The sequence below is a fragment of the Nannospalax galili genome, unplaced genomic scaffold, assembly GCF_000622305.1.
Source record: "Nannospalax galili isolate Female #2095 unplaced genomic scaffold, S.galili_v1.0 scaffold1138, whole genome shotgun sequence".
NCBI lineage: Eukaryota > Metazoa > Chordata > Mammalia > Rodentia > Spalacidae > Nannospalax > Nannospalax galili.
This window is the reverse complement of record NW_008342297.1, coordinates 265,276-278,977: the sequence shown is the minus strand read 5'-3', so window position 1 is coordinate 278,977 and position 13,702 is coordinate 265,276. Positions and strand designations below refer to the sequence as shown.

The window sequence follows — 13,702 nt, the reverse complement described above, 5'->3', positions numbered from 1 at the left end:
GAGAGAGAGAGAGAGAGAGAGAGAGAGAGAGAGAGGAGAGAGAGAGAGGAACCCTGGAATCTGGTAGAACCATGATGTGGAAATACCCCCCTATGGTTTGCAGATAGGATTCTGGTGGAAAAGTTGAGAAGGAGAGAGAATGAGGATGAAGTCTAGCAAGATGGAAAGGGGAAGAGGCTAGCAGGGCTTGCTGGAGCTGAGCTGGGGTCCTCAGAAGACGGTATTTTCTCCTGAGGGGCAGCTCACTGTAGCTTCCAGAGCTCAGGATGTTTCCAGCTGTGGTTCTAGATACTCCTTTCTTTACTGTCTCTTCAGTTCCAGATGAATCTAATGCTCTCCAACTGTAAAAGGACAAATGATTAGACAAGACTCTCATCCTACAGCCACACGATGAACAAGGCAAAGATTGCATTGAATCTCACTTTTAAAACATTGTTATTATTATTATTACTAAGAGTAGTAGTTGTGCGTGTATGTGTGTACGCGCACGTGCAGGTGCATACAAGATACAGCATGTGTATGGAGGTCGAATGACAACTTGTGGGAATCGACTTTCTTCTACAGTGTGTTCCAGGGATCAAACTCAGATTGCCCGGCACAAGCACTTTTACCCACTGAGCCACTTCACCTGCCTGAATTTCACATTTTGAACGACCAGTTGTGTATTAGCTCATTATGTCCCCATCTCCTGCCTCTTTAATGCATCTGAGCTAGCCTCTAGCTACTTGCTAAGATGTGAGGGAGGCAAGTGGGCTGAGGCCTGGGAGATGCCAGGGGTTCATTATCTAACACCTAAATTCTTCAAAAAGCATTCTCTTTTTCCAGGGACAAACTTGTGCATGTATGAAAACTACACATGACCTTGTTTCGTGAATCAGGAACAGGCCAAATATACTGCAGAACCAAGTAGATGAAGTAATTGGTAAGGCTGACTGATGATGTTTGTGATGGGTGATCCCTGTGAGCCACAGTGGAGGGAACTAGCTGAGCATGCCCTCAGAGTCCAACCCAAAGGCTCTGGGAGCTCCGATGGATGCAGGGAGCCATGATGGGCACTGGAATTCAGTCCGAGGAGCGTTTCCCTGACAAGGCAATGGGAAAGTCCTGAGAGATCTGGGAAGGAGGAGCTAGCCAAGGGGAGACACATTAGGTCAGGAAGTCAGAGGATGTATATAGCAGGGGTGAGGTAAGGAGGTGAGAAGAGCGGAAGCAGAAAGCACTGGCGATATACAGATTGAGAGAACATAAAGGTAGGAGCCAACAGGGCAGAGAAATGGATAGAGACAGCGAGAAAGGCAAAAGGAAAAGCAGGCGATGGCGATGAGACACGCGGCTGGCTGCGGTGCTGTCCTTCAGTCAGCTTCAGTGGCAGCGACTGGAGTCATTGCTGCTGTTCTTCAAACATCTGGATCTTTCCTGATGTCTCTGGATTATGGGGTTCCAGCTGTGTTGGCTCTTAGGTCACTCACTGAGACCCCAAATGGTTTTGTTGCTCTGTGCAGTGATCAGCAGTGATTCAGAATCCAGTGATGAGGAACTCCTGGAAGTCTGCCTGGGCACCGAAGGTCACGATGCAGATGGACAGGGAGGGTGAGGACTGTGTGCCCTGGGCTCCTGGACGCAGAGCTCGGCTCAAGATTTCACAGCTGTTTGACGAGGAATTCTATTTGGAGGACATTGAGGAGCCCACACATTCTCTGCACCCCAACTTTTCTGATGCTTGTGAAAATGTGGAGAGGTGGAGCAGTATTTGCTGACTTGGGGTGTTCGTGTAATGTCAGAGTAGAAAGAAGATGCTGTATTTGTTTTGTTTGTTTTTTTTTTCCTTTCACATGATCATGTCTCTTTGTGGCATTATAAAATATGTATTTGACCTTTGTATCCCTTTCTTGGCATAGAACTCCTGAAATTCCCACAGTATTCATTAGCTGGGTGTGTCTGGAGATAACAGAGAGGCTAGGGGAAGATGCAGCCTGGCCTACATAATGATGTTGCTAGGGGTCTCCGTCTGGACCTGGGCTCTCCAGGGTCCTGGTGTCTTGTTCAAAGAATTGAAGAAGCACACACATAGCCAAGTAGTAATGGATTTTATTCAGAAGCAAAGTGAAAGCACAGAATAGATAGACTACAAAGGGGCAGCAGACCCTGAGCAAGAATGCCACTCAACAGCATCCAGAATCTGCCCTGGGCTTCCTTTTATGGGCCCAGGAGGAGGAGTTAGATATGTGTGTGGGCATAAAAGGAGGCATGCTGTTCTAAGGTTGCTGGGGATCTGTAAGTCAGCATGAGCATGGCTAATTACTTTGTTTAGAAGTGTGTGTGTGTGTGTGTGTGTGTGTGCGCAGGCGCAGCTCAATGCAAGTGAGGGGCTCAGGTTGGTAAATGCTTTGATGAGAAAGGGCTCTGTGTGTCTAGCTCAAGCCAAGCAGGGTCTCAGGTGGCCAAGTTATCCCCATGCTTGCCTGTCTTGAAATCTAACTAAACAATGAAACAGAGTATCTTTTAAAATCCAGGCACATGGTTAGAGGGTTCGATCTTTCAGCCCTACACTTTTGATGTGGGGTTTTAAAAGTAGTAGGGCCTTTCTCAACTTTTGGTGAGCTTGACTTGGGGACCTAGGGTGCTAGGTGATCGGTGGTCACCGAAGATAGGCTGAGCCACTGGCTTCTGAGTTTGTTGTCTCACACTCAAGAAAAACAAGGAAATATGGGTAAGGAGTGAGCAGAGTGAATAGAGATTATTAAGGAAAAGTAAGAAGGAACTCTCGAGAGTGGGAGCACTTCCAAAGGAGGAACACCGCCATGCTGGTGCTGCCTAGATGGTGGGAACTGGATAGACAATGAGGTATGGTTTACTGAGATGGGTTATTCTCTGAGCATACTGTACCCAGACCAGGGAGCAGCCTACACCCACCCCCTTTGCATGCCATCTTCACCCAGCCAGAGAAGTGGCCACACACTAGTCATCCCAATCAGGAGAACAAATATTGTGGTTACAACTTATTGTGTAGGTTATTAACAGAATCACTCCAATGTGACCAGCTCATGATTGGCAGACTGGGGATCCTGTCCTTACTTCATGCAGGGTGCTGACTCCTGTCTCAGTATGCGATAGATAGACTTTTATAGAGAGACTTGTAACTTTTACTCCAAATTACCGCATAAGAGAACTTGCTAAGAGTTTTGTTTCCTGTGGTCCTGAGAATGATCATCTTCTATGGCCATACTTTTGGCTTTGAATGAATGAGTCTATTATATATAAAGCAAGCCAAAGTAAAAGAATAAATAGCAAAAGATGATAGATGATAGACAGATAGATGATAGATAGATAGTAAAATATCATCAATTCAAGTACTCAAAACATCCAACAGAAATCAACTGGGGAAGCCTCATTGCAGCAGTCAGCTGGAGTTCCTGATAGAGTCCAGGGCAGGACAATGTGTCCCCTCAGGTGATGCTTCCAAGTAAAAGAACAAATAGCAACAGATGGGGATGATATCATCAAATCAGTTGCTCACAACTCCCAGCAGAGACCTACCGGGGAAGCTGAGGCAGTGAGCTTCAATTCCCGATTGGGCCTTCTCTTCACGGGTGAGCTTCCCATAGCTGAACTTCTTTCCCACCATAGGCACTTTTGCACTATGGGATAAACAGCAGTAACATCTGTTGGAAATAGTTTACCTCCTAGTTGCTCTCAAGGACAATGTTTTAACTCTTGGGCTCTTTTGCTGTTCTTTCCTCTGAGTCACAGAGTTATGGGGTGGGGCAGCCCATCCCTAGACTAGAGTTCTTGGAGGGCACTTTGGGACAAACATACTTGAGTATGAAATGGGGGCGGCAACCCCAATTCAGAGGCAGCTTTTTAGTGTGCTCAAGCAGCACATGACAATAAACCCAAATGATGTACATTGCAAGGTTTTAGTTTTATTCAGAAAAATAATTGAACAGGAAGGACAATATAAAATGCTTGAAAAAGAAGTACAGCAGGTTGTCTACACTGAAGGGCAGAGTGAAGGGTGGGTTGGCTGAGCATCACTGGCTGCTGGAGGGATGGATAGTGGAAAGCACAGGAACGAGTTATGTCAACAAAATGATGGGCTTGAACTGTTGAATGGTTTTGCTTGTATCCTGGATTGAAAAAATGCTTTTGAACTTCATCTCAAATTGGGCACCTACTGTAACTCCCAGATTGACAAACTTGGTGTCCTGGAAAAGGAAACACAAAACCAATAATAGCCATTGTTTAATAACCTTGGCTGGCCAGTGCTCCCGATAACCCAGAGCCTCATTTAGACTATTCCAAATGATGAGATTTAATCCAGTTAAGAGGAGGTTATGAGGCCAGTGAGATGGCTCAGTGGGTAAAGGCACTGCCCAAAAGCCTGACAAACCTGAGTTTGATCCCCAGGGCTCACATGATGGAAAGAGAAAACTGACTCCTGAGAATTGTCCCCTGACCTCCACTCATGAGGTCTGATGTTCACCGCCCCTCCCCCAACACACACACACACACACACACACACACACACACACACACAATTGAAGAGAAGGCTATATTCCCTAACAGTTTGATTCTCTTCCTTGGAAAGACAGAGAAGCAAAAAAATAGTATTGGAAGTTGAAAATCCCTTACCCAAAATGTCTGAGATCAGAAGTATTTTGTATTTCAGATTTTGGAATATTTGCATATCCATAATGAGATGTCACAAGGATGGGACCCAAGTAGAAACACAACATTCCTTTGTTTTATATAAATACTTCATTGATAGCCTGGAGATAATTTTACATTATATATTCAATACTTCTCTGGATGAAACAAAGTTTTGTGCTGTGGGATTTTCCACTTGTGTCACATTGGTCCTCAAAGTGTTTCAAATTCTGGACCTTTTGAGATTTTAGATTGTCTGATTTGATTTGGTATCTTCCTTTAGGGAAGAGATAACTAGTTGTCTTTAAAATATACTGCTTTTTCTCATAACAGCAAACAGATCTGTTGCCTGTTGCTCTCCACGGGTGAGAATCCACTCTCCAGCAAAGAGTAGACGCAGAGGTTCCAAGATCTTGTTTGCAGTGACACCTTCTAGTTCAGTGCTACTTCCCCTGCCTGCATCACAAGGCTTTTTAAACTATTTACAAATTTTAATTCTGTAGGCTTGCCCCATAATGGGGACAATTACATTTACCATCCATAATATGGAAGATAAAGTGATTTAATTTTTTAAAAAGGGAAGCAGGAAGAAGTACTAACTTTGTAAAATATGCTGTGGTTCTGAAAGATGAGGCGCATGTCCCACACAAACCTATGCACCTTGCGGTATACTTTCTTATTCAGCCTGTTCTTGATTTTGTTTAACCACATGTACTCCTGGATGTCTGGAAAGTCTTCTTTCTTCTGTTGAGGAAAGCATCAAAGCAAGGACTATCATAGCAGCATGGGCCAAGTCTGCTCTTCCACACACTCCCATGGTTACAATCTGGGTCTGAAAGTTTGTGCCCCCACTCCCTCTAATTCATATGGGGAAGCCCTAACCCTCCTCTAGTGTGCTGGAACTAGGAGGTAAAGCCTTTGAGAGGTAAATATGTCATGAAGGTATAGCCCTCGTGAGTGGGATTAGCATCCTTCTTGAGACTCCAGGGAGGTTTCTCTCTCTTTTCCCACCACATAAGAACACGGTGAGATGTGAGCCACCTGTAACTCAGAAGAAGGCCCTCAGCAGATCCCAACCATGCTAGCACCCTAGCCTCAGACTGCAAGCTTCAAGAATGTTGAGAAACAAATTTCTGTTGCATACAGCCCCTTCCCACCCAGTAATTTTCTATGGGGGCCTGCACAAGGTCTCCCCCAACAGGGCAAAGAGAAAGGTAACTGTACCCAGGGGAACCCAACCACAACTTTCCAGTTTTGTTGCTGTTACTCACTTGATGTGGTTTTTTGGCAAAAAAGCTACTTTCTGGATGACAATAGATAATCAAGAGAAGCAGCTCACATTTCTGTAAAAGACGGAGGCAATTTTAAGTGGAAGACAATTTGGAGAGAAAAGGCCTGTGTGAATGCTGGGGTACAGTGCACAAGTCCCCGACCTTAGGCCTCTTTGAAACAAACATGGAATGCAAATACTCATGTCTTGAGTATGAATCTTAGCGTCAGGTCATGTGATCAATGCACAGCACGATTTGCCTTGGATACCATTCCTTACCTTCTATAAAAGACTGCGTTCCTCTGTGGGAACCAGGTGACAGGTTCACACTGACTCACCAGCTGTTCCATAGGCAGCATCCTCTTCGCCAGGATCTTAGATTCTTCATGACGTGGTTGACTTTCTTGGCACCTTAACCGAATAGCCTTTGTCTTGCAGAAGGTACAACGCCATGAGTTTCTGAGGGGTCAGGCATGAGGTGAGCAAGGGCAGTCTATGAACCACCTACCATTCCTGTGGCTGATAATCTGTTCAAGAACAACAGGTGGCTTCCACCTTGTATTCAGTTTCTTTCTTAGAGGTCTCAGCATTGGCACTCCATTTGGGCTCAATATGCAATATCACTTCTGTCAGAAGTGATAATCTATTAACTGAGGTGCCCAAGGAAGTGATGGACTCTTATCTATCTCAAAACTTGAGGTTACCACTGGGATCTTGACAATGAGTCCTGTTTGGCCATAACAGGGAACTTAGTATCTTAAGCCCAGGAGTCTTGAACTTTGATGAACCAATCAGACTACAGTAAAAAGCAGGAAACCAGCTCTTGTTTCTAAGGGTGGTTGGAATAAGCAGAGGGCACAAGCTATAGACACCCTTTCATCTTGCAGCTAGAGTCTGTGCTGCAGAATTTCTTGGAAAGGAAGTTTACTGATGGTGTCAAATATTTTCCATTTATCCCAAGATTTATCCTCTACCTTCTCTACCAAGCACTCTATGCCAGGAGGTCTCAGTAATCAAGTGAATACAATGACCCATCCCACCGTGTTTGCCTTCCTTGGCCACCCAGTGCTTGCTTGAGGTGCTCGTTCCGAAGTGCCCATAGTGTGGGGTTGGGAGCTGCACAGGAAGGAGGAAGAAGAGCTGATCTATTTTGTGCCTCTGTGGATTGTCCAGCTGGTCAGAAGAGGTTTTCACTAATCCCTTGTGATGGGGACCAGGTGGGTCATATGACTCATCTCACTATGAGAGGGCAGTGCTCTGTCCTCACAGGGACAGATGTGTTCCCAGTAGAGATTATTCTGGACACAGTAATTCTGCCCGTACCACACACAGAACTCATTATCAACTTCATAGATTTTCACATATTGTCATCTCTGTCCAGGGACACATCTGTAACAAAGAGGTGCCTCAGGGGACTGACACTCAGTATTCATAGGTCTTATGCTGGGTTCTGTGGCCCAGAAGCAACTGGCTTGATAGATTGCTGGGGTGGACTTTTGAAGGACCATTGCAGTACTAACTTTAATCAACTTTGTGATCCCATAGGGGATGGTGGATGACTAAAATGAACAGCCAGCATATAATGTCATCACCCAACAGAGTGCATAGGGGAGATGGAGTGACACTTCTTACCAGTAACCACTTGGAAGCCTTTTTTTCCATTTATCTGCTTCAGGGAATACCCTTAAATAGTTCTGAATACTTCTGGATCTGAGACTGAGGGCCGTGCTCCCACTGCATGAAGACACATCCTACTGGAGACAGTAGCCCAGCAGCATGTGGGTGTGTGGAGGGAGGAGGGGTGCTGTGAGAAGGAAGGGCCAGGGCAGGGCTTCTCACTGACCTCACAGTTTCCACGGGCGGGATGTGGCAATTCTTATGATAGGATTTTCCACAACTACAGGTGTGCAACTTCCCTCCTTGGCGACACACTTTACACTTTTTTGAGTTTTCCAGCTAGAAGAGGAAATGTTGTAGACAGCATCAAGATCAGCGTGACTCCAGAATTCTAGAACACATAGCCTTTGCCTGTACCAGGTGGCGCCTCAAATATTTCTCCTCAAAATATTACAAAATAAGACTGAGCAGAGGTTTTAGAAGAAGACATTCTAGTCTAAAATAAAGTTCAGGGAATGGCTACGGTGTGTCAGATTAGAAAAACTTTTTATGAAAATGGTGATTCTGACACACAAAGTCTAGCTAATAACAACAGTGACAAAAAAGAGAATTAGGCTGACCAGATAAATTTATTATTCAGAAAAGCCTGACTCAGAAATACAACGTCTCATCTGGCTACATTTGTTTGTTTGTTTACTCTTTTGAGTTCTTGAGATAAGGGTCTTCTCATGTCGCCCAGCCTTGAACTTGCTATGTAGCCAAGGCTGGCCTTGATTTCTGATCCTCCTGCCTCAGCCTCCCACGTGCTGGGGTGCAGGTATGTACCTCCATACCTGAGTAGTGGCTGTGTGGTTTTCTGCAACTTGCTAGGTTTTGTTTGTTTTTCAGTGCTGTGGATCAAACCCAGATCTTTGCACATGTACCTCCATACCTGAGTAGTGGCTGTGTGGTTTTCTGCAACTTGCTAGGTGCTTGCTGGGCAAGCACTGTACCATCAGCTTCTTATGAGGTAAGGAAAGAGCCAGGAGAGCAGTTCCTGGACTATGGATTCTAACTCCATATCAGCAAGTCTGGGTGGAAGGGCCAAGGGTACGAATGATTAGCTGAGTACCAGGAAGGACAGGGCTCTTGCCTATAGGACCTTGGCGAAGAGCCCCATGACTTAGCCAACTTGGCATATTAGTGTGGAATGCCACTTCTAATGTCCAATGCGTGTAGTCATGGTAATCACCCATGGCTGAAGATCAAGGCTCTGATTTTCTGGGCCCATTAATGAGCTGGTAACCTTGTTCTATAAAAAGAAGATGGAAGGACCCAGAAAATTGACTGATACTGCATTTCTAACCAATCTCAGTGTGGGTGATCATTAGCCAGATTTATTTCCTTTAGCAACGTTAATATATTTGACAGTACTTGCATGTAATTATTGTGGAGACCAACATGCTAAAAAATGGAATTTGCTTTACAGTAAGACTGTATTAAGGGGGCTGTGGAGATAGCTCATTCAGTATAGTTCTTGCCAAGTGAGCAGGAGGACCTAAGTTACAGCTCCATAACCCACTTTTAAAAAAGCTAGGACTGGTGGCACACCCTTGTAATCCCAGCGCTGGGGGGATGGTGACAGTCAGGTCCCTGGGAATTGCTGACTAGCCAGGCTAGCCTAATCTGTGAGCTCCAGGTCAGTGACAGATCGTCTCGCAAACCAAGGAAGATGGTACCGGAGGAACAACACCCGAGGTTGACCTCACGTATGTGCACACAAGTGCCCCAAACATACACACATGTGTACACACACACACACACACACAATTGTTAAGGAAGGAGCCCACTGGTGAGCAAGGAATTCTTTGGATGATAATCTATGTAATGACATATGTACTCCTGCACTGTATAGTTCCTGTATGTGAGTCCCATGTGTCTGTACTGGAGAAATACCCAGAAGGGTGGGCCCCTAAATCCTCTTATGGTCATGTGAGTAGAAAGGGCAGTTTGGGGGTAACTGTGTGGTAGGGAAACATTTCGTCCAATAGGTAGGTGATTTTGCACCTAATGAGATGTTTTTTCTACACCATGGGATGGAAAAGGGTGCTCATACCCCGGTGTGACGGTCTGAACACCAAGTAATGCACAGGCTTAGGGACAGGCCCTTCCAGAGATGTGAGCTGGGACTCTGATAGGTGGGAGGTGGCAGAGAGCACTGCTCCAGCCCTTCCTTCTAGAAGGAAGCACTCCACGCTTCATTCCACAAAACCCCACTCTCGGAGCTTTCCCTAATGCTCTGCCTCTTTCTTTTCTGGCTCTGCTCTCAGAGTGTGGGGATTCCTTGGGGTTCTGTCCTATGTCCTTGGCTCATTTCATTTTCCCTGATGTCCACAGCTCCTCCCATGACCACACATATCACACACATCCCCAGACTTTCAGACCTGTAGCCTGGCTTCCTTTGGAGCCTCCAATAGCCACGCTCTGTTTCTTACTCCCTGAGATGTGAGATGTCTTTCCCTGTGTTTAAAGCAGAATCTGTTCCTCTTTTCTCTCTCCATCTTCAACCACACATCCTCTTCCCAGAAGCTCGGATGTGAACCCTGATTCCTCCCTGTTCCCAGCTCAGATATCTAGCTCAACACCAGTCCTACTTACTCAACTTTTAAAATCTCATCTCATTCTCAGTATTTGTAGGGCCTGCTGCTCTCGGGGGTGCAGAGACTCTATTTACCACAGTGCCAGCAAAGGAAAATGCCTGATGAGGCAGTAGTGTCATCCTGGGCCCCCTGAGCCCATTATAGTTTGTGATTTCTCTTCATTTAGACATTTAATAAAAGACACACAGGAAGGTACAGATTCTAGGCTCCAAGATGTATCTGGCCCATGGGATCTCTTTAAATAGGAACCTTGAGCGGCCCTAGGGACATGTTTGGGCACATTCACAGGGTTCTTGAGGTTGTCCTGGCAGAGCGCCTTGGAACAGCCTTTGCGTTTTGTAGCAACAGGTGAGACTTATATACCGAACAGTATTTTTAGGCTGCTGGGTCAAGGTTTCTGAATCACCATCCCATAAAGACACTCCAAGTGGATCCTGAGAAAGAACAGTAACACAGGATCCTGTCCTTGGAGTTCCATCATCTAAAAATCCTGAAAACTTGAGATGTGCCTTTTTAATGTGGGGTGGGTACTGGGGATGGACCCAGGCCTAGGGGAGCATTGTACCATTAAGCCGCATCTCCAGTTCCTATTTATTTTTGCTTTTTTGTTTGTTTTATTGTTTGGTTTGGTTTGGTCTTTTTGAGGCAGGGTCTCCCTGTAGCCCCAGCTGGCCTCACAGAGATCTGCCTGCCTCTGCCTCCCAAGTGCTGGAGGCTGGCTCTATTTATTTATTTTCTAGTGCTGGGGTTTGAACCCAGGGACCTTGGAGCAAGCTAGACAAGTTCTCCACCATTGACGTCCTTATCCTTTAAGTCTTTCTAACAAGAAATTTATTCTGATATTTAGCAGTAGTCATTAGCTTGTTATAGACTAAAATCACCTAGGGGACTTTAAAAAAATTCAGGGCTTGAGGGTACAGCTCAGCAGTACAGTGTTCAACCTAGCTTACACAAGGTCTGGGTTTGATACTTAGCACTGAGGAAGAAAAGCAACAAACAAAACCAGGTACCTAGGATCCTACCACTGGATGCTTAAACATCCTGAGAATGTTCTAACACACACTCAGCAGGTGAGACTGCCACGTGTCTCATATACATGCCACAGGCCAATCTGATGGAAACAATTCCTCATTTGAAGTTCCTTCTTCCTGGGGGACTCAAGTTTGTGTGAAGTTGACAAAATTAACCAGCACAGGCTCCCTTGCCCTTTCCCATAAAGAGTGCTTGAGAACATAGGCTCTTGACCTTAGCTACAATCGGAAATTACCTAGGTTCTTGCCCCTAAGATTCTAATGGTATTATTGATTTGAGATGCTGCCCGAGAACTGCAATTTTCCCAAGCTCCTCTTGTGACTGTGGACCACTGCTACCCAATCTGTAGTATCCATCAGATATATCTGGTACGCTTGGTGGACCACAGTGGACTGAGGACTGAGCCCTGCCCTGGCTCCCTGATTCATCATGGGAGGGCTGAGCTGAGGAAAGTGTATTTGTTCCAGGTCCAGAGGACCCCTTTCTACCAGCTCTCTGTTGGTGTTCTGTCCGGCTGTGCAGTGTTCTATAGTGAAAGGCACCCCTTGCCGTTATGCAGAAAGCTGAGCTTGCTTAAAATGTCCATCTCACTACCATGAACAGTATCAGGGTATGACTCAGAGTAAGGAGGGGATTGGCCAAGGTTTTGGCAGACCCCTAAGTAGGCAGCCTTGTGGCAAGCAGAGAATGGACAGGGTCTGGTGATCAGGATGGTTTGCACATGAACGAGCACCAGTCAAGCAGACCAAGGGAAAAAGCACCGTGCTTTGCTCAGCGGTGATGGTTTTGATCCTGACCGGCTCCCCCCTCCCCATGGCTCCCTTGAGACTGAGCCCAGGGGCTCCAGGAAGGGCCATTCATTCTGCAGGCACTCCTCTGCAGGACAAGGACAGGTCTACACCTAGAACTTGCAAACTAGGCGTGACTTGCCCCTCCTGGTTGGTGCTCAATCTTGAGCACATACTGGGCTGTTTCCTTTCTTTTTACTGCCTTCTGAAAATGTTGTTTCCTCTCAAATTTGCTCCTTGCCCCTCCTGGATAGGCCTCAGTGGTCTAATGTTCTATCTCCCATACCCACCTTTGAGGGGAAATAAGGACATGGGATGGTTTCCAATGAAACTCACAGAAGGATGCTTCTGGCAGAGATGCCCAATTCCATATCCTTCTAACTTAATTCCATCTTGTAACATTTTTGGCACCTTTGTAAATTATCTCTCATTTCTTTTAAATTTTTTTTTTTTAAAAAAGATCTCTCTCTGTGTAGCTCAGATTGGCCCCAAACTCTCCAGCTTCCTACTTCGGCCTCTGAGTGCTAGGATTATAGGTGTGTGCCACCATGTCAGCCTTCTCTCTGTTTTAATAAGGCCATCAGTTTTCATTCATAAGGGCTGAACCCTGATGACCTTATCTCATCCTATTTACCTCTTCCAGCTCTACACACCAGAATTGGACTAAGTATCACTGCCCCATACCTCATAATGTAGCTTAAATGCTAACATATGAACCCTTGGGTTCACACTGGTACCGCATCCAAATCATTGTAGCAGTCTTGCCGGGTATCACATCACTATATTCTCAAGTATGCGATAAAGGAAAAGCAAGTCCCCTGTATAGCTATAGACTCAAGTGACATAAATCCCCAAGGGGGAATTCTACATTAGATCATCCAGAGTGACCATAGGATGTTTCTAAGGAAACTTTTGTTCCATTCTTATTTCATTTAGAAATAGACCCAGAATAACAGTGAAAACAGACACTGTTTAAGCTCAGCTTGCAGAGACAATGGATATTAAGTATTGTTTTGTACATTTTAATATTATCTTGCTTTTTCAATTTTAGCCCATATTTTCTATTTAATTTTAAGACAGTATGGAATTCAGATCTTTTGGTATGCATGCATATATGTATGTATGTGTGAATGTATGTGTGATGCATGCATGCATGTGTCTGTCTGTATGTGTGGATGTATGTATGTATGTATGTGTTAGATGGCTGTGAGAAGTGAGACAGGTCCCAGGCTGGCCTCAAACTCACTCCAGTCCCCTTGCTCAGCCTCTGAAGTGCAGGCAGGCACGAGCTCCCCTGATTGGTGGAAAGTCAGTTTTGTCTTACCATTATTTTAAAAATATTTATTAAGACTTTTAATTACATTATGTTTTATTTTGTGTGCATGTCTATATGTGTGTGGGCATGCACATGCACTGACACTTATGTAGTGATCAAAGGAAAATTTGGGGGAGTTGATTCTTTCCACCATGTGGGTCCTGGGGACGGAACTCAGGTCATCTGACTTGGTGGCTAGCACCTTTACCTGCTGAACCATCTCACCAGTTCCTTGTCTTTCTATTTTTAAAGATTGTTTCTATCTCTATCTAAATGTTTTAATGCTCAAAGAAGTCCTGCCCTCTCATGTTGTACAGTGTCTGAAAGTATCAACCATAGTAGCACCTAATACAAAATCAAACTTTATTGTAAGTGGTCAATTTAAAAACTATAA

General features: G+C 45.1%; 2 protein-coding genes across 6 annotated transcripts in view; one reads left to right on the top strand and one right to left on the bottom strand.

The window, feature by feature from the left end:
• Positions 1 to 1,833, top strand: part of LOC103738242 (nuclear body protein SP140-like protein) — a 31,217-nt gene extending 29,384 nt beyond the window's left edge. Inside the window, exons 5-6 of the mRNA XM_008838118.3 lie at positions 879 to 922; positions 1,503 to 1,833. Coding sequence (XP_008836340.2) covers positions 879 to 922; positions 1,503 to 1,594 — 136 coding nt within the window. The 3' untranslated portion in view covers positions 1,595 to 1,833. The remainder of the gene's footprint in view (positions 1 to 878; positions 923 to 1,502) is intronic.
• A 2,082-nt stretch (positions 1,834 to 3,915) lies between these two features.
• Positions 3,916 to 13,702, bottom strand: part of LOC103738200 (nuclear body protein SP140-like protein) — a 77,829-nt gene continuing 68,042 nt past the window's right edge. For 4 of the 5 annotated variants that reach the window (XM_008838061.3, XM_017799380.2, XM_017799378.2 and 1 more), the window contains 5 exons: positions 7,761 to 7,873; positions 6,256 to 6,376; positions 5,919 to 5,990; positions 5,248 to 5,391; positions 3,916 to 4,205 (listed from right to left, as the gene is read on the bottom strand). In XM_008838061.3, coding sequence (XP_008836283.2) covers positions 4,077 to 4,205; positions 5,248 to 5,391; positions 5,919 to 5,990; positions 6,256 to 6,376; positions 7,761 to 7,873 — 579 coding nt within the window. In that variant the 3' untranslated portion in view covers positions 3,916 to 4,076. The remainder of the gene's footprint in view (positions 4,206 to 5,247; positions 5,392 to 5,918; positions 5,991 to 6,255; positions 6,377 to 7,760; positions 7,874 to 13,702) is intronic. The other variant, XM_017799379.2, reaches the window with a different exon arrangement.